The 19,746-nt window shown below is 38.3% G+C and overlaps 1 protein-coding gene across 1 annotated transcript; it reads left to right on the plus strand.

Moving 5' to 3' along the window:
- Window positions 1-4,730: 4,730 nt before the first annotated feature.
- LOC148938779 (protein CFDP2-like) lies at window positions 4,731-5,366 on the plus strand. The gene has a single exon (XM_089107543.1). The coding sequence runs from the start codon at window positions 4,731-4,733 to the stop codon at window positions 5,364-5,366; it is 636 nt and encodes a 211-aa protein (XP_088963669.1).
- The last annotated feature ends 14,380 nt before the right edge of the window (window positions 5,367-19,746 follow it).

The following is a 19,746-nucleotide window of genomic DNA, read 5'->3' on the forward strand; positions in this document are numbered from 1 at the left end:
GATGGGGAAACACAAAAGCAAACTTCAAGACTTTTTATGCAAGTTAGCCGAAAGAGCCGAGCAGTTTGAGTTACATATAAACGCCCCCAAAACCAAAGCGATGTCAAACACTAACTCAACGATGAACATCTAGTTGGGGACTGAAAGCATAGAGTAAGTCACCGACTTCCGATATCTTGGTAGCACCGTCTCTTTTGGTAGCGATTCCGAAAAAGAGCTGAGAACACGAATAGTCCTGGCAAGCTCGGCATTTCAATGACTTCAACCAGTCTGGAGATCAGCGAAGTACTCACTCACGCTAAAACTTCGCCTTTTCAGAATCAACATCCTATCGATCTTGACATACGCGATGGAATATTAAAAACTCACAGCTGAGCAGGAAAAACGACTCACTGCATATGAAAACAACTGTCTTCGACGTATCCTGAATGTTAATTGGAAGGATAGGATAACAAACTTGGAAATTCGCCACTACACAAACCAGCCTGATGTCGCTTATGTAGTCAGGCAACGAAGATGGCGCTATCTTGGCCATGTTATCCGTATGCCAGGATCGAGAATACCGAATACGCTTCTCCAGTGGCAACCAGACGACACGCGTTGACGAGGAAGGCCCAAAAACACGCTTCGCAGGATATATGAGCAGGACAGGAGAGCCGTTCATGCGTCCTTAATCCCAGAGTGGGGGGAAATCTACGCCACAGCTCATTTGCGGGATGATAGGAGGCTGCTAACGGACGCCCTGTGTGCCTCTGGAGGTACAGGAGGAGCTAAGGCTTAAGGTAAGGTAAGGATAATTCGTTGAAAAAAAAATAAGTTTTTGTCCCACAACCAAAACAATTAAAACAAACAAAGGTTCGTCGATATGTTTTTCATAATGACAAAAGACAAGACAAGGCGAAAGGAGAAGTTTTGTCCCACCGCCTGATAATGACTTTAATGACGAAAGATAAGCCGAGGTGTAACGAAGCAAACAAATTAAAAATAATAGCGATGATGATTGGGTTTTGGATTTTGACATGGAAAAGGTCATCAATACCTACCATACCTTTGAAAATCTAGAATCGATTCTAGTTTTATCTAGAAAAGGAAAATCCCCTGTTACATGTGGGACTGAACCCGTAATCTTCTGATTAAGAGGCACGCTTTCATCGACCATACAGTAAAAGGGTATTTAATAGTACGATTTTTCTACACTATGATGAACCCTAATTCTTCATCTAAGTAGCTACTGTTTCACTGACGCTGAATCCTAATGAAATTCTACTGCTACGTTTGGTACTCTTGTCTTTGTAATACAAGAAAAACCAATCTCTTTATATCTTTTCGACATATTGTAAACAGTTACCTTTTCAATGTGAATATATTCACTTTATATACAAAACAGACAGAAAGATAAAAAATGTAATGGAATTAAGCAGGTTATTCTTTAATATAGATGTTGTTTGTTTTATGCGAAATTACAAACAGAAAAAGCCATAGGCTTTTTCTTAATTGGAATAGTAAGAGACAGCCTGGCTACAACCTACGATTAATTTCCTTTAAAATGAGCCATTGAAAAAATCTCTACGATGTTTCAGTGCCAAGCTATCTGTGGAAAAGAAAAAAAAACAGAAAAAAAGATGCCGTTTAGGTGGAATGCTGTAATAGCTGCCACTTTTTATTGATTTTCAAGCCAATATATTTCCCTTGCTGTTCAAGACAAAGGACAGAGGTTTCGAACAAGGCAGTTCTAATGCTGTACCTTTTATTTTGATCTGAGTCTATTTTCAGGAGTTACGGGTTATTATATTTCTTATCATTGGAACTCATCGTCTCTTACTAGATTGCTAGCTACCGCTGCAACCCGGAGGTCTGTTGAAGGGCCAAAAAAACAAAAATTTGCAGTTGCCGTTACTATAAATGATGATTCTTTGGTACCAATATCTGAACTATCAAACGTGATACGATGTGAAATTTGCCAACCTGGACCATTATTTGCGACAACATCAATAGAGATAGCTAAGGCAAAGGCCATTGCTAAATTGTTTGAAGTAATCAAAATCCAAAAACGTGTCAAAAGTGAAAATGAAGAGCAAAGACACGGGCGATTAGTAGATATGCGAAAACGACAACTAGAGTATGTTAAAAATGAAAATGAAGGGCAAAGACACAAGCAGTTAGAAGACTGACGACATCAAACAAGTGAGGGAGTCAAAAATGAATATGAAGAGCAGCGAGTCAATGAAAATCAACCTGGACAGCGAGAATGAAAACAAGTCAAAATTGAAAATAATAGCGCTGATGATTGGGATTTTGATATGGATAGGGTTATCAATGCCTACCATACCTTTGTTAAAAAACAAAGGTTCGGCGATATGTATTTCATAATGACGAAAGATAAGCCGAGGCGTAACGAAGCAAACAAATTGAAAATGATAGCGATGATGATTGGGTTTTCGATTTTGACATGCATAAGGTCATCAATACCTACTATACCTTTGTAACTTTAGAATCGATTCTAGTTTTATCTAAAATCGACACATCCCCTGTTATAGGTGGGATTGAACCCGTAATCTTCTGATTAAGAGGCACGCTTTCATCCACCATACTGCAACAGGGTATTCAATAGTAGGATTTTTCTACAATATGATATAGCGCCGACCTCAAATTCTTCATCTAAGTAGAACCTGTTTCACTGACGCTCAATCCTAATAAAATCTTACTGCTACGTTTGGTACTCCTGTCTTTGTAATACGAGAAAAATCAATCCCTTTGTATCTTTTCAACATATTGTAAACAGTGGCCTTTTCAATGTGATTATATTCACTTTATATACAAAAACAGACAGAAAGACAAAAAATGTGATGAAATTAAGGTGGTTGTTCGCTATTATAGATGTTCTTTGTGAAACTAAAAACTGTTTGTGAAACTAATGTTCTTTATTTTATGCGAAATTACAAACAGAAAAAAACCTATGGCTTTTTCTTAATTCGAATAGTAAGAGACGACCTGGCTACAACCTACGATTATGACGTCATTGATCAATCTTTAACATGAAATATGCAGTTTTTCGTAAAAATTTATTCTATTTTAAAAATTATTTGTTTTAACTACAATAGGTTTTTAACCCCATTAACAGAAAAAAAGATGCCGTTTAGGTAGAATGCTGTAGTAGCTACCACTTTTCTTGATTTTCAAGCCAATTCATTTCCCTTGCTGTTCAAGCCAAGGGACAGAACTTTTCTATATAGGGGTTTAGAACAAGGCGGTTCTAATGGTGTACTTTTTGTTTTGATCGGATTCTATTTTTAGGAGTTACGGGTTATTAAATCTCTTAACATTGGACGTGATCGTCTCTTAATAGGTTGCTAGCTACCGCTACAACCCTGATTTCTAGCTACACTAGGTTGCTACTAGCTACTAATAGGTAGCTAGCTACTGCTACAACCCGGATGTCTGTTGAAAGGCCCAAAAAACGAAAATCTGCAGTTGCAGTCACAATAAATGATGATTCTTTGGAACCAACACCTGAACTAGCAAACGTGATAAGATGTGAAATTTAACAACCTGGACCATTATTGCGATAACACCAATACGGACAGCTCAAGAAAAGGCTAGCTAAATTGTCTGAAGTAAAAAAAAAATCCAAAAAGGTATCAAAAATGAAAATGGATAGCAAAGACACGGGCGGTTATAAGATATGCGAAAACGACAATTAGAGCGTGTTGAAAATTAAAATGAAGGACAAAGAAATACGCGGTTAGAAGACCTACGACACCGAACAACTGAGGGAGGCAAAAAATGATAATGAAGAGCAGCGAGTCAATGAAAATCAACCTGGACAGCGAGAATAAAAACGTGTCGAAATTGAAAATGATAACACTGATGATTGGGTTTGGGATTTTGATATGGATAAGGTCGTCAATGGCTGTCATACCTTTGTTAATAAAACAAAGGTTCGGCGATATGTATTTCATAATGACGAAAGATAAGCCGAGGTGTAACGAAGTAAACAAATTGGGGTTTGGCCTTCCCAAGGCCAGAACATAATTTGCACTTTACTGAAAAAATACAAATGAAGGTGCATTGTGAGTTTAATATGCATATACTGTTATTCAGTAATCAAAATGCTAATATTATTTGATTTGTTAAAGTTATAAAAGTAAAAACATTTATATTTTTTCAGTAAAGTGAAAATTATGTTTTAGCCTTGGGAAGGCATAGGGGTTTTGAGCCCTACTCATGTTGATTTCTGCTCGTTTTGAGCTTGACTCGGTTATTTATTATAATTTCTGTTCGTTTTGGGTTTCATTTATTTGTCGATGCTGATTTGTGGCCTGTCTGTTACAACAGCCTGTCCCAAGCCAGGATAAAGCGGGAGGGCTGGGCTGTGGGCTTGCAACCCACACCCGTAAGAAGACTATACGCAACAGAAACATCAAAGAAACAAAGCCTAGGATCTAATAACGACTCAACAACGACGACTGCTTGTCCCCGGACAAGATTTCTGACTGTGAAAAATACTATCAGTTTGGGTTTTGGAATTGCCGTAGAATGGCCCAAGCATCACAAACTAAACAAGTAGTAAATGAAATGATTGGATAGACTTACTTGCTTTAACGGAAGTGAGACGGACTGGTGCGGGATCAAATCAAACACCAAATGGCTACAATATTATTTTCATTGGAACCGATTCACGAAGAGACCAAGGAGTTGCTCTCATCATGACAAAAGAAGCCAAATAGGCCATGATAAAATGGTCCCCAATCTCAGCTAGAACTCTCACTGCTAGATTTACTGGATTGTATGCCAAGCTTTCTGTGGTAGTTTGCTATGCCCCGACCAGTGAAGCAAATGAAGAGGTAAAAGACCAATTTTATAGAACCTTACAAGCGGTAACAAACGATATGCCTAAGCATGACATAACATGCTTCATTGAAGACTTTAATGCAAAGATTGGCAACGACCGAAATTATTGCTCCCAAGTACTAGGTAACCATGGGCTGGGAGACCGAAATGAGAATGGTGAATTGCTCGTTGATTTTAAAACAGCTAATGATTTAATTGTTGGTGGGAGCTTATTTGCTCATCTTGACATCCACAAATATCCTTGGACCTCCCCTGATGGTTTAACTAAAATTCAAATAGACTATTGTTTGTTTGGCCGTAAGTGGCACTCAAGCCTCATTGATGTACGATCGTGTAGAGGTGCTGATGATGGGTTCCGTGCAGGACGTTCCTGCGCGGATCTTATTTTCACTTTACGCATACTCACAGAGGAAAGTCTGGAGTGTCAGTCCAAAATATATATGGCTTTCATCGACTTCGAAAAGGCTTTCGATTTGGTCGATCGCGAAACTTTGTGGCAAATTCTGAATTATTAAGGCTTTCCGGATAGAATAATTAAGATAATTATGTTATTGTACGAAGGGAGTGAATGCTGCATTAAGACACCAGAAGGCCAAACAAGATAGTTTAGAATCTTATCTGGAGTCAAACAGAGATGCGTGTTGTCACCACTTCTCTTTATAATAGATATTGACTATACCCTTCGCAACACAACAACAGATGGCATTGAATTATCAACTGGCGTAACAGTTAGCGATTTAGATTTTGCAGACGACATAGCATTAGTTCAGGGTTGCAAGCAACTTTTGCAGTACTTCATTCATAGGGTCAGTGTGAAAGCCGGCCAGCTTGATCTTAAAATAAATGCAGGAAAGACAAAAACTATGGCAACATCCAGTCCCCCCCCCTACATATCACATGTGCTGGTGAGGAAATTGAACAAGTTATTGAGTTTAAATATTTGGGCTGCATCCTAGAGAATACTGGATCTGCCACAAAAGAAGTCATAACTAGTATAGGTCAAGCTAGCGCAGCCTTCAATCAACTGAAAAGAATCTGGAAATCCAGGAATTATTCAAATCGACTGAAGTTGCGCTTACTCAACAGTAACGTTTTATCAGTCCTTCTGTATGTAGCTGAGACTTGGCACTTAAACATTCAACAAGAGAAGACGATTCTTGCTTTTGAGAACAATTGCTTACGGAGCATTCTGAATATACATTGGTCGGAAAGGGTTTCAAACGACACCATTCGGAGAATCACCAATCAACCACTAATAACCAACATCATCAGCTCCCGTAGATGGAGGTATCTCGGATACGTTTTAAGAATGGAAAACAATCGGATCCCAAAGTCTACACTTGCGTGGCCGCCAGTTGGAAGCCGGAAGCGAGGAAGACCTCGAAATACATTGAGGTGAACCTACACCAGTGACCTATGCCGCCTGAATGCCTGAATGCCTCCCTCCCACCAGATTGGGAAGATGTATACGCAGCGGCTCATCTCAGACCCGATTGGCGAATATTCACTGATGCCCTAGGCGCCCCTGGCGGCGCAGGAGGATCTAAGGTAAGGATTTGTTGTAGTGTCACACTTGGTAGATTATTTGATTTTCATTTTTGCTCATTTTGGTTTAATGGAGTTCTTTACTTTTCTTTACTTTAATGGATTTTTTTAATTAATAATATAAAAGACGAACCTCATACAATCAAGCAGCTAACTATGTCCAATGAATGCAATGGTTTATTATTCCGATTATCGTCTTTTAATGTAAATACTCTGGACGTGTGAATGCCTCTTCAGGACGTTTTGCATCATGTAGCTCATTATGGGCTTACAATTTTGAGGCAAACATGAATCTAACCATGTAACCAACTTTCTGATGTCAGGATAGTAAATAAAGACTTATCAAGGATAGCACAAAGACCACTGGCAATATAATTTCCACCGCTAAAAAGCAAGACATTCTGACCACAAAAAAAAACAACAAGGAACTTTCTTGATAAGCTCTCCTGTCTATCTTCGAAAGGTAAGGATAGCAGCTAAGTTAAGGCAAGAGATCTTCCTTTTGCATAAGAATTAATTAAAAAACACTTTTTCCACAAAATAAGTTTTTCAAAGAAAAGTAAAGAACTCCATTAAACAAAAAATGAGCAAAAATAAAATCAAATAATCTACCAAGCGTGAAGCTACCACAAATCAGCATCGATAAATAAATGAAATCCAAAATTACAGAAAATACAATAAATAACCGAGTCAAACTCAAAACGAGCAGAAATTAACATAGTTGGGCGCAAAACCCCTATGCCTTCCCAAGGGCAGAAAAAAATTTGCACTTTACTGAAAACATACAAATGTTTTTACTTTTATAACTTTGATAAATCAAATAATATTAACATTTTGATTACTAAATATCAGTATATGTATTTTAAACTGACAATGCACATTCATTTGTATTTTTTCAGTAAAGTGCAAATTTTGTTCTAGCGTAGTTGATTTCCAGATAGAAAATATGTTTTTGAGGAGGATACTCCCCCACAGCCCTCAGGGCAAGGGTTTTAAGTTGTACCCTGGGGCCATGTAAGGTTTTTGTAGAAGGCGGTGTTGTAGAAACTTCAAAAAAAGCTCATTTGATTGGAACTTCAAAGGGCTAGTGCCCTTTTTAATAGTCGAAAGTGATTGGAGGGCGACTAGCCCCCCCCCCAAGCCCATCATTCCCCCAAACACATCCAATAAAAATTCTGAGATAACCATTTTTTCAGCGAGGTTGATTTCCAGACAGAAAATATGATTTTGAGGAGAACACTCCCCCACAACCCTCAGGGCAAGGGTTTAAGTAATGCCCTTGGGGCATATAGGGTTTTTACTGAAATCTTTGTTGTAAAAACTTGAAAAAGGCTCATTCGATTTGAAATTCAAAGGGCTAGTACCCTTTTTAATATACGATAGATATTAGTGATATTTTTTGTTGTTGTTGTTGTTTAGACCAGGGCACTTCGTATCGAACGAGTTGTCGCGGGAACTTCGAAAAGGGCTCATTCGATTGAATATAGAAAGGGATGATGCCCTTTTTAATAGTCGAAAGTGATTGGAGGGCAACTAATCCCCCTTCCACTCCCATCCTCGCACGCCCACCCTCCCATTGGCTCATTATGTTTAAAAATTAAATGTTGCCTTAAGATTAAATCAAAATGCACTGTGATAATGCCAGGGCATAACCAGGGCACAACCCGTGCCCTGAGGGGTGTGGGGGGGGGGAGGGGTTGTCATCCGTAAAGTACTAATTTCCAAAACTTTTAACTACGTTGAATAAAATGGCTATTTAAAATATTGATCGGATGTGTGTGGGGAAAAGATGTGCGTGAGAGAGGAGTTAGTTGCCCTCAAATCACTTTCGACTATTAAAAAGGGCACTAACCCTTTAAATTTCCAATCGAATGAGCCCTTTTTCAAGTTTCTACGACAAAGATTTCAATAAAAATCTTATACTCCCCCAGGGCATAACTTATAACGCTTGCCCTGAAGACTGTGGGGGGAGTGTCCTGCTCAAAGGTATAATTTCCTGAACTTTAAACTGCGTAAAACAAAATGGCTATCTCAAAATCTTTATTGGGTGTGTTTGGGGAAAAAGTGGGCGTTAGAGGGGCATTAGTCGCTCTCCAATCACTTTCAACTATTAAAAAAGGCACTAGCCCTTTCAATTTCCAATTGAATGAGCCCTTTTTGAAGTTTCTACGACAACGCGTTATATAAAAACCTTATATGCCCCCTGGGCATAATTTACAACCCTTGCCCTGACGGCCATGGGGGGGTTGTCATTCTCAAAGACCTAATTTCCAGAACTTAAAACTACGTTGAATAAAATGGCTATCTCAAAGTTTTGATTAGATGTGTTTGGGGAAAAGATGTGCGTGAGAGGTGGGTTAGTTGCCCTCTAATAACTTCCGACTATTAAAAAGGGCACTACCCCTTAGAATTTCCAATCGAATGAGCCTTTTTTGAAGCTTCTACGACAACGTCTTCTATAAAAAACCTTATATGCCCCCAAGGCATAACTTACAACCCTTGCCCTAAGGGCTGTGGGGGACTGTCCTCCTCAAAAACATAATTTCTATCTGGAAATCAACTACGCTGAAAAAATGGCTATCTCAAAATTTTGATTGGACGTGTTTCGGGAAATGGTGGGCGTGAAAGGGGTGTTGGTCACCTTCCATTCACTTTCGACTATTAGAAAGGGCACAAGCCACTCTAATTTCCAATTGAATGAGCCCTTTCGAAGTTTCTACGACAAGTTCTTCGACACGAAGTGCCCTGTTCTAAAGGAAAAAAAAAAAATAAATAATACATTGTGCCAACATCGTTCTTATACGCCCCAGGGCACAACTTAAAACCCTTGCCCTGAGGGTTGTGGGGGAGTATGCTCGTCTTTACTTAGCCCCAATTTCTTGTCTCGTTCTCGAGTGTTCCCGTTCTTTACTTCGGCAGCGCGATCGCGCTGCCTATGATTTATACAACAACTTTCTATATAAACCTTATATGCCCCCAGGGGATAACTTACAACCCTTGCACTGAGGGCTCTGAGGGGGTTACCATCCTAAAAGACCCAATTTCCAGAAGGTTCAACTACGTTGAACAAAATGGATATCTCAAAATTTTAATTGGATGTTTTGGAAAATGGTGGGCGTGAGAGAGACGTTAGTCGATATCCAATCACTTTCAACTATTAAAAAGGGCACTAGCCCTTTCAATTTCCAATTGAATGAGCCCATTTGAAGTTTCTACGACAACGCTTTCAATAAAAACTTTATATGCCCCCATGGCAAAACTTACAACCCTTGCCCTGAGGGCTGTGGGGGAGGGTTTGTTATCCTTAAAGACCTAATTTCCAAAACTTTCAATTACGTTGAACAAAATAACTATCTAAAAATTTTGATTGGATGTGTTTGGGGAAAAGGTGGGTGTGAGAGGGAGGTTAGTTGCCCTCAAATCACTTTCGACTATTAAAAAGGGTACTAGCCCTTTGAATTCCCAATCAAATGAGCCCTTTTTCAAGCCCTTTTATCCCTATTTGAACTTTTATTTATCGTCATGGAAAGGCAGTGTGGTCTCCAAAATTATCTAGCCCCATTAATTTCCTTTAAAATGAGCTATTGAACAACCCTCTACAATGTTCCAGTGCCAAGCTATCTGTGGTAAAAAAAAAGAGAAAAACAAAGTTGCCGTTTAGGTAGAATGCTGTAGTAGCTGCCACTTTTCTTGATTTTCAAGCAATTATATTTCCCTTGCTGTTCAAGCCAAGGGACAGAATTTCCTGTATAGGGGTTTCGGACAAGGCAGTTCTAATAGGGTACTTTTTGTTTTGATCTGACTCTATTTTAGGAGTTATGGATTATTATATTTCTTAACATTGGACGTGATCGTCTCTTACAAGGGTTGTAGGCTACCGCTGCAACCCGGATGACAGTTGAAAGGCCCAAAAAACGGAAATTTGAAGTTAGTTACTATAAATGATGATTCTTTGGAACCAACACCTGAACTATCAAACGTGACAAGATGTGAAATTTGACAACCTGGACCATCAATTGTGACAATACCAATACCGACAGCTAAAGCAAAGGCCATTGCTTAACTGTTTGAAGTAATCAAAATCCTAAAACGTATATATATATATATATATATATATATATATATATATATATATATATATATATATATATATATATATATATATATATATATATATATATATATATATATATATATATATATATATATATATATATATATATATATATATATATATATATATATATATATATATAATATATATATATATATATATATATATATATATATAAAAAAAAAAAAAAAAAAAATCCCAGGGACTTCTTGCTGTCCGGTTCTAAGCCGGCTTAAGCACTTCGGTGTAGACTTGAGAAGATATGTGATCCCCGTCCTGCACTGGTATCCGGGATCATTGCTTTTCCTGAGGCGAAAAAAATTTCAATGATTTAAAGAACATGAAAATTGGAACTTGGAATGTTACGACATTAAAAAATGACTATCGACATTTTGACAGATGAATTCAGACGATTCGAACTTGGTTTATTAGGAGTTTCAGAAACTCATATCCCAGGGGTAGGAAGTATGAAATTAGGTTATATAGAATTTGTTTACTCAGGCAGGAAGGATGGGGTACACAGACAGGGAGTAGGGCTCATGATGAATAAGGAAGCTGCTAAGTCTTGTTTAGGCTGGGAAGGTATTAATAATAGAATACTAATTGCCCATTTTATGACTAAAAAGTTCAGGGTATCAGTTATGGTACTATATGCCCCTGTAGAACCGACTGATGGAGATACTGGTGACTCAGATGAATTTTACTTACAGTTACAGGAGCAAATAGACAAGATCCCAGGTAGAAATATGATGTTATTACTGGGAGATTTTAATGCCCAGGTTGGTAGAAATAAGGATAGATGGTATCCCAGCTTAGGTAAATTTGGTGTAGGAAAAGAAAACAGTAATGGATACAGACTTTTGCAATTTTGTAGGTATAACAATCTAGTTATAACCAATACGGTGTTTGGTCATAAAATGGCTCATAAGCTAACTTGGTATTCACGTGATGATAAGACAGAAAACCTTATTGATTATTTTATAGTAAACCGAAAATTGACAGGATCAATACAAGATACTAGGGTATATAGGAGTGCTGTTATTGAAGGTAAAAATAAACATCACCATCTAGTAGCGTCAAGGGTTAATTTAAAGCTGAAATATCGGAAGGGTAATTACCTCCCGAGAAGTTATGATGTTAGTAGACTCCAGGATGAGAATTTGAGAGAAACTTTCCAGGAACAGTTGAATACTAAACTTGAGAGTTTAAAATTTGATAACGTGGAAGATGGTTGGAATAATTTTAGAAAAATAATTTGTGAAGTTGCTGAAGATGTTTTAGAGAAGAAAGCTAGAACTGCAGCTAAGAATATTAGTGAAAAAGCTTTATCTTTAATAGAAAGGAGAAAGGACTTTTAAAAGAATCATCTGAGTGATAGATCGCATGAAAACAAAAGAAATTTAAGGAAAGTGGAGAAAGCATTGAAATATGAACTAAGGAGTTGTGAAGTGGAGGCCATGGATAAAGTTGCCGAGGATTTAGAAGATGCAGCTAGACGGCATAATAGTAAAATATTGTACTGGCACGTTAACAAATTGAGAGGTAGTAGTCAATCCGGACTTGTCCCAGTTAAAGATAGGAATGGGGTGGCAATTAGCGATAAGGAAAAAGCTAAAGGAAATGGGCCGAACATTTTGAGAACTTGCTTAACCGAGATAGAGTTGTAGGAAAAAATATAGAAGAAAATGAAAAAGTTTGTGATACCTTGGATGTGAAGGAAGATTTGTTTTGTGAGGAGGAATTAGCAACAGTACTAAAAGGATTAAAGAATAATAAGGCTCCAGGTGCTGATAGGGTAATAAATGAGTTTCTTAAATATGGTGGCTCTGAGGTTAGAAATAAATTACTGAGAATTATGAATATGATTTTTGAAAAAGGAGAAGTACCTAAAGATTTTAGGAAAACCTTAATTAAGCCACTTTATAAGAAAGATGATAAAAGTGAGTGTGGTAATTATCGAGGCATTAGTCTGGTCTCTGTAGGTAGCAAATTGCTTAGCAATATGATACTTTTTAGACTGAGAGATGCCGTAGACAAAGTTTTAAGAGAAAAGCAGTGCGGTTTTAGAAAAGGTAGAGGATGTGTTGACCAAATTTTCACTCTTAGGTTAATAATTGAGAAGTGTCTAAGTTTTCAAACACCTTTGGTCCTCAGTTTTATAGATTATGAGCAAGCGTTCGATTCTGCTGATAGAGGAGCTTTAGTAAAGGTTTTATCCTTGTATGGTATACCAGACAAATACATTAAAGTAATTAGTGCTATGTACGAGAATAACACTGCTGCGGTTAAAGTAGGAAATGAGGTTAGCAGCTGGTTTTGTATTAAATCAGGAGTTACGCAGGGTTGTGTTCTATCCCCCTTTATATGGATTATTTTGATGGACTTTGTTTTAAGGAGCACAGGAAAGGCAATGGGAGTCCACGGAATCAAATGGGGAGGAAAAAGTCTCCTAGACTTGGATTATGCTGATGATTTAAGCATCCTAGATGAAAGTGTGAGCAAAATGAATGAAGTTTTAGAGGTTTTGCGAGTTCAGGGTGCTAGCATTGGTTTGAAAATTAATGTTATAAAGACCAAGTCATTAAGGCTAGGAATACGTGAAGATGAATAGGTGAAGTTGGCTAATGAAAAGATTGATCAGGTGGGAAGCTTCACTTACATTGTTAGTATTCTTAGTAAACATGGTGGGAGCAGTGAAGATATTAAAAATAAAATAGCCAAGGCATAGGGTGTTTTTTCACAGAAAAGAAAAGTCTGGAGGAATAGGAAGATAAGTATGCAAACCAAGATTAGAATCTTAGAAGCTACAGTGATGACAGTGGTCAAATATGGCTCTGAAGCATGGGCGCTTCAAAAAGCGGATGAAGATTTGCTAGATGTTTTCCAAAGAAATGGCTTAATGATTGTTCTGGGTACCCGGCTGACTCACCGTATTTCAAACAATAGGCTGTACAAAAAATGTGGTTCAATACTGCTCTCTAGGTCTATAATGAAAGAAAGGTTGAGGTGGTTAGGGCATGTTGTGCGGATGAAGGATGACAGATTCCCAAAGATTGTTCTTTTAGTTAACACAAGAGAATTATATCATACTTTTTTGGATATTTTAACTTGGATACTTGGTAAATTTTCCATTGGCTGTTTTCAGCTCTACCTTTTTTTTTATCCCGCCCACTGCAGAGTTGCAACGGGTAGTACCAAAGTACTACTTTTAGTACTTTTTGATCAAAGTAGTACTTCTTGAATACTTTCTGCAAAAGAAGTACTTTTTCAATACTTTTTGTCAAAAGCAGTACTTTAGACCGAAAAGGGCAATTTTACAAGCATATTAGAAATGACAGCCAACAATGATAACCAAGATAACCAACTAGATTTTTTTTTATTGTTAAATTTCAATAAAAACCTATTGCAATAAATTCAGCTTCTTAAAAAGACCCAAAAAATCATTTTAATTGCTCCCTTCCCGTTTAATTTTTTAAAGTGGCTTGGTCTCAGTCTCACTTCCTACAGCCTTAAATTTGCATCGCTCCAACATGATGATTTGAGGAATTCTGAATGACAGAATTTTTGTTTTGTTTTTATTTTATCAAACAAAAAATATTTCAATCATTGTTTTCAGTTCCTATACAAACATCAGTTATTTTACATAAAATGTCTTTTTTCCGTTTGTAATTTGAATCATAACTCCCAACCAAAAGAAAGCAAGAAATAAAAGAAGATTATTTCTTCAACCACACAATTCAACCCCAAGAATATTAGCCTATAGCAGTTTTGATGGGTTTCACAGGTCCAGACGTACAAATAATTTTTAGGGGGGGGGGGAGGTCAAACAATAAAGAAAAAGTTAAACTCATTTTCAAAATGAACTAAAAAGTAGAGAATTATTTTTTTTCTCAAGAATATATGAATATAAATGAAAACGAGGGGCAGAAAAAGCATTGGATTTTACATAACATAAACACCAAATTTGTCTAGGTTTTAAATGCATAAACGAAAAGTCGATGAATTGAGGAAAACAAGTAAAAAAGATCAAATCATGCAAAAACAAATCGATTTTTTTCCCGGGATTTTCAATTATTTTTATATATTCTTAAAAAAAAAATATTTTAAAAATTTTATTTTTCCAGTAAAAAAAAAAAAAAATATCGTGTATCATCCAATTTTAAAACCTAAGTTAAAACAACCTCAGGAAGTGCTCTTACCGTTGTGTTTTACTGATAAAAGTGGAAAGTAACTGAACATTCGGGAGTGGTTGAAAAATAACTCACAAATTAAAAAAAATTGTGGTACAAAGAAATAAATGGAAAGTGGAACAAAAAGATAAGTGAGTTAATAAAAACAAACTGCAAATGATTTAATTAAAAAAATTAGGAGGGATAATAAAAAGCCTATAATTTAATAAAGAAATGCCGAGAAATTCGAAGAAATTTACGTTTTCAGGTGCTTGGGGCCCCAGCCCAACCTACGTGGTCCCTATGAATCAGTCTTTAAGTAAACTTTAAGCCTACCCTAACAGATACAAGAGTGTTTATTTTCTTCATAAAAATGGGCACTAGTCTAGTTGTCTTTTTCTAATACCAAATATTCAGCCCAACCTACGTGGTCCCTATGAACCAGTTTTTAAGTAAACTTTAAGCCTACCCTAACAGATACAAGAGTGTTTATTTTCTCTATAAAAATGGGCACTAGTCTAATTGTCTTTTTCTAATGCCAAATATTTAGTGATTGTCCTTTTCTGAAGAAAACACGCTAAACACACAAAAGCAGTACCATTCAGTTCTTTATTTTATACTATTTCCGAATATCGTGGTTCCTTTTCTGAAAATACACCCACCCCCCTGATGGCCTGGGATATAGCCCTAGGAATATATTAAAAAAATCAACCAATCAAATTCACACTTTACAATATGAAAGAACATGCAAGAATATTAAAAGAAAGAATGTCATCACAAGATTCGACACAACGATGAAATGTATTTATACAGTTATATATGGGACCTCAGAATGGGAGGGGGGTATAATGTCAAAAAAGTGACCATGACACTTGGAAAAAGTCTAGCATGAAATTGAAAATTCTGGCTCAACTAACCCAGTTTTAATATTTTCTTTAAATTAGCCCCTGAAACAACCTTGTCAGGAAGCAAATAATCTCTAAGAGCAATATTATGCAGCGAATATTCAAAAAATTTTGAAATTTAGAGTCTAGAAGTTTCTTTATCTCTTATATTTTTCTTTCTTCCTCTATTAGATACCTCTTTTAGAGAAGCAAATACCCATAAAAACTAAACTTGTGCTGCAAAGGGCCCCTACTTGTCCCCCTTAGTTACGCCACTGGTTTGATTTATGGACCACCGGTTAGAGTCGCTGCTCGTATAAAGATTATAAATATATCTAATTATTATGGTGACGAAGCCAAAAAATCTGAAGCTAGTGCCAGTGACTGTGAAGAAGCTGCAAATTAAATTGAAGGTGAAGAGAATGAACTATTAAATGTGAGAAAACGAAGAATCAGCAGAAATAAACCACCAAAGCCAGTGAAAATACAGAAATTCAGTGTAAAATGGATAGAAGATAAAGACTTGCAGGTCTGGCTGCAAAGATATCCGAGGGATAGGACAAAATCTTGGTGTAGGTTTTGCGAAAAGATGAAAAGCTGACTTATACGAACTGAATTCATCTCGCTGACAGTGGCGCCATCTATTTTGTAATTTGGAGTTTAATTGGAGATGGCGTTCCAGAGCGCTCAAATTTCAGCCTGAGCGTCGTACAAGTATAGCTTTATTTGTGAATTTTCTCATGGTTTCTTTTCTGCTGTGGTGGTATGAATAATCGAAAATTTGACTGTCATAGTTTCCATGAGTGCAATAACGATGGCATTAAAGTACGGAAAAGCTGATTTATACGAACTGAATTCATCTCGTCTGACAGTGGCGCCATTTATTTTCATTAACTTAAGGCTCTTTCGACTGTTGAGAAAGCCGCCAGATGTCAATCCAAGTCAACAGCGATCCAAGCGTAGCCACAGAGGGAAAAGAGGAGGCCAAAGAAATAAAAATTGTGCTATCCCTGTTCTCGTTTCTAACAACAGAGCGAGGTCTCTCAGTACAGCAAGGGAACGTATTCTGACAGTAGTTAACTGCATCCCTCCTAGTGAAATCCCTCCTTCGCTTCGTCCGTGGTACGCTGACCCAGTATCGTCCCTGTCAAGTCCCCCACCCCCCCTAACACCTGAGTTTTTCTTGTCGAAGTGCAGACTTCCCAATATCCTAGGATGTAATGCCCGATCACTAAACAACAAAACCGACGTACTTGAAGTAGTTCTCAAACAGATGAGTTCCACCGTTGCTGTGATCACAGAATGTTGGGATATTAACGATGAAACCGGGCATATCAAAGGGTACAAGTGTTTTATTTAATACGAGACACGACCGAGGGATTAACCGACGAGGCGGTGGGGTCGGACAGTACTTTCGGGAAGACTTACCTTGTAAATTACTAAGTCAGCCCAGTGAATCATGCCATGAAGTAATTTGGGTCGAATGCAAACCAAAGCGCCTATCAAAGCGATATTCGTGCTTGGTTGTAGCTGCAGTTTACTACCCCGAAAGTGCAAAGAACAGAAAAGAACTGATCCAGTATATCCAAAACTGCACTGATGACCTACGCCGCAGACACGCAGCGCCTGCTTTTGTAATCGCTGGTGATTTCAATCAGACTAATAAGGCATGGGTCTCCAGCTTGCTTGACCTTAAGCAAGTTGTCTCAATCCCTACTCACGTCAGTGGTAGTATATTAGATCTTATTTTCACGAACATTCCCGATTATTACGAAGTACCCTTCTCTCTCGGTCCGTTGCATAACTCTGACCATAACACACTTCTTTGGAAGGCCAAAGTTGGCCTTCCAGCACCACGTAAAGTAAAAATTACCACTCGACCTATGACTAAAGAGGCAATTCGTTCCTTTGGACAGTGGATTGGGACGTTTGACTTTGATGAGATTTGCTCTATGACAGATATCGACCAGAAAGTTGATACTTTCAACTCTTTGCTGTCATGTAAATATCATGAACATTTCCCTGAGAGAAAAATAACTGTTAGTGATACTGACAAACCTTGGGTAACACCCGATCTAAAGAAGCTTATCTTAACTCGCTGCCAGTTACATCGCAGTGGGGATATTGTTCAAGCAAACAAACTTCGTAACCGCATTGTTAAACTGTTACGAGCAGCGCAGAAAAGGTACGTTCATGACAAAGTCTCGCCTCTCCTTCAAGGTGAGCCCCGTAGGTGGCACTCTGAAGTCAAGCGTCTTACCGGTAAACGTACCACCAGTGAAATTAAGATACAGAAAGACGACAAAACGCTGATAAAATCAGCCGAAGTGAACGCCTTTTTCACTTCAATCTGTACTACTCACCCGTCCTTCACTGAAGCAGAAATCGAAGCCCTCATTGCTGACGTCTCTGAAGATACAATCGTTGAAGTATCAGAGTTCGCGGTGTATAAAGAACTTCAAAAGTTAAAAAGCAACTGTGCTTCTTACCCAGGAGAATTGCCAGTTAAACTTTTAAGAGAATATTCTATGTTTTTAGCAAAACCACTCTCATCAGTGATCAATCAGTCGTTCAAGGAGCACAAATTCCCGAGTGCTTGGAAAAAGCCTACGTCCGCGTCTTACCTAAAGTCAAAGACCCGAAGTCCTGCAATCAGCTTCGTCCGATTTCTATTACGCCTAATATGGCTAAAGTGACTGAATCTTTTATTTATAGAGAGCTCCTAGCCCAAGTTCAGCCAGCCCTAGATCCGTTTCAGTACGGCTGCTTGAAAGGGAGTAGTTCGACGCATTATCTAGTACGTCTCTACCACCTGATTACCGAGTGGTTGGACAAAGGCAGTAGCCTCGTTGACCTGCTTTTAGTCGACTATCGTAAGGCTTTTGACTTGATCCGCCACTATACAGCAGCAAATAACCTCAAAAAGATGGGCGCTAGGAAGCATATTTTGCTCTTAGTTGTTGACTTCCTGCGTAACCGCTGTCAGTGTGTCTATGCTCTCTTCCCTAGTGACTTAAACTCTGAGTGGGCTGAACTAACGTGTGGCGCACCACAAGGCACTAAGCTGGCAGCTCTTTTGTTTTTAGCGGTAATTAACTACATTATCCTCGAGTTTGAAGACAGATTCAAATACGTGGACGATCTCTCCCTACTTCTGAAATATCTTGCTGAAAAGTCAGACGTGTATCCCCAGTTCAGCAGTGAGATCAGGAACTCCTTTCTCGAGGCGTGTAGCATTAATGACCTCCAGCTTAATATGAATAAAACAAAAGTCATGAGGTTTAATCCGCTTAAGCGTGACCTCTCATGCCCGGTTCCTTGGTACCCTACTACCTCAACCTCAGTGATTCTCGGGGTTACTTTCAGTGACGACTGTTCATTTAGCGCGCACATCGCCGGTCTGGTGAAAAAAGGTAGTTACGCATTACAGTCGCTAATTACCTTGCGCCGACTGGGTTTCTCACAAAGTCAGCTGAAGACGGTTTACGTCACGTATGTGCGCCCAATCCTTGAATATGCGTGTCCTGTGTGGGGCCCTCAGGCTCATAATATTGAACACCTAAGTGATGATCTGGAAGCCATTCAAAAACGGGCAGTGAAAGTGATACTAGGCCCGAAATACAACTCTTATGAGGCTGCCCTTAGTACCTTACGACTGCCAACGTTGCGTGATAGGCGCTTACAGTTAATGTGCAATTTTGGGCAGTCCCTTCTTTCGTCCCAGAAACACCGTTCGTTGCTTCCCCTCCTGCACCTATCACCGCCAACACCCGCCATAAAAATCAACTAGTGCCGCCAAAGTGTCGAACAACCCGTCACAGCAATTCTTTCGTGCCTTTTTTTGTCAGTTATTTAAACCGCCAGTGACCAGTTTTATGTAATGTTCTAAACAGCGCCATTTAGTCGGGGCTTCGGCCACGGCTACGATAGTTGTTTATAAATAAATGAGTCTATGAGTCTACTATTACTGGCGGCCTATCCCATTTACGTAGACATGCACTGAGGGAAAGTCACATATCCAAAGTTGTTAGTATAAAGAACCAAGTGCGTAATGCTGATAACCAAACCAATGAGTTTACTTTATCAAGAGCAGCAAAGGAAAGAGAACTAATTATCCAACAAGTGACAGCTTTACAGTTGGCAATGCCAGCCTTGGTAGCATCAAAATTTAAGGAAATGAATA

Source organism: Artemia sp. Qi Xiang Cuo, unplaced genomic scaffold (assembly GCF_049724085.1).
Source record: "Artemia sp. Qi Xiang Cuo unplaced genomic scaffold, ASM4972408v1 HiC_scaffold_2778, whole genome shotgun sequence".
NCBI classification, from domain to species: domain Eukaryota; kingdom Metazoa; phylum Arthropoda; class Branchiopoda; order Anostraca; family Artemiidae; genus Artemia; species Artemia sp. Qi Xiang Cuo.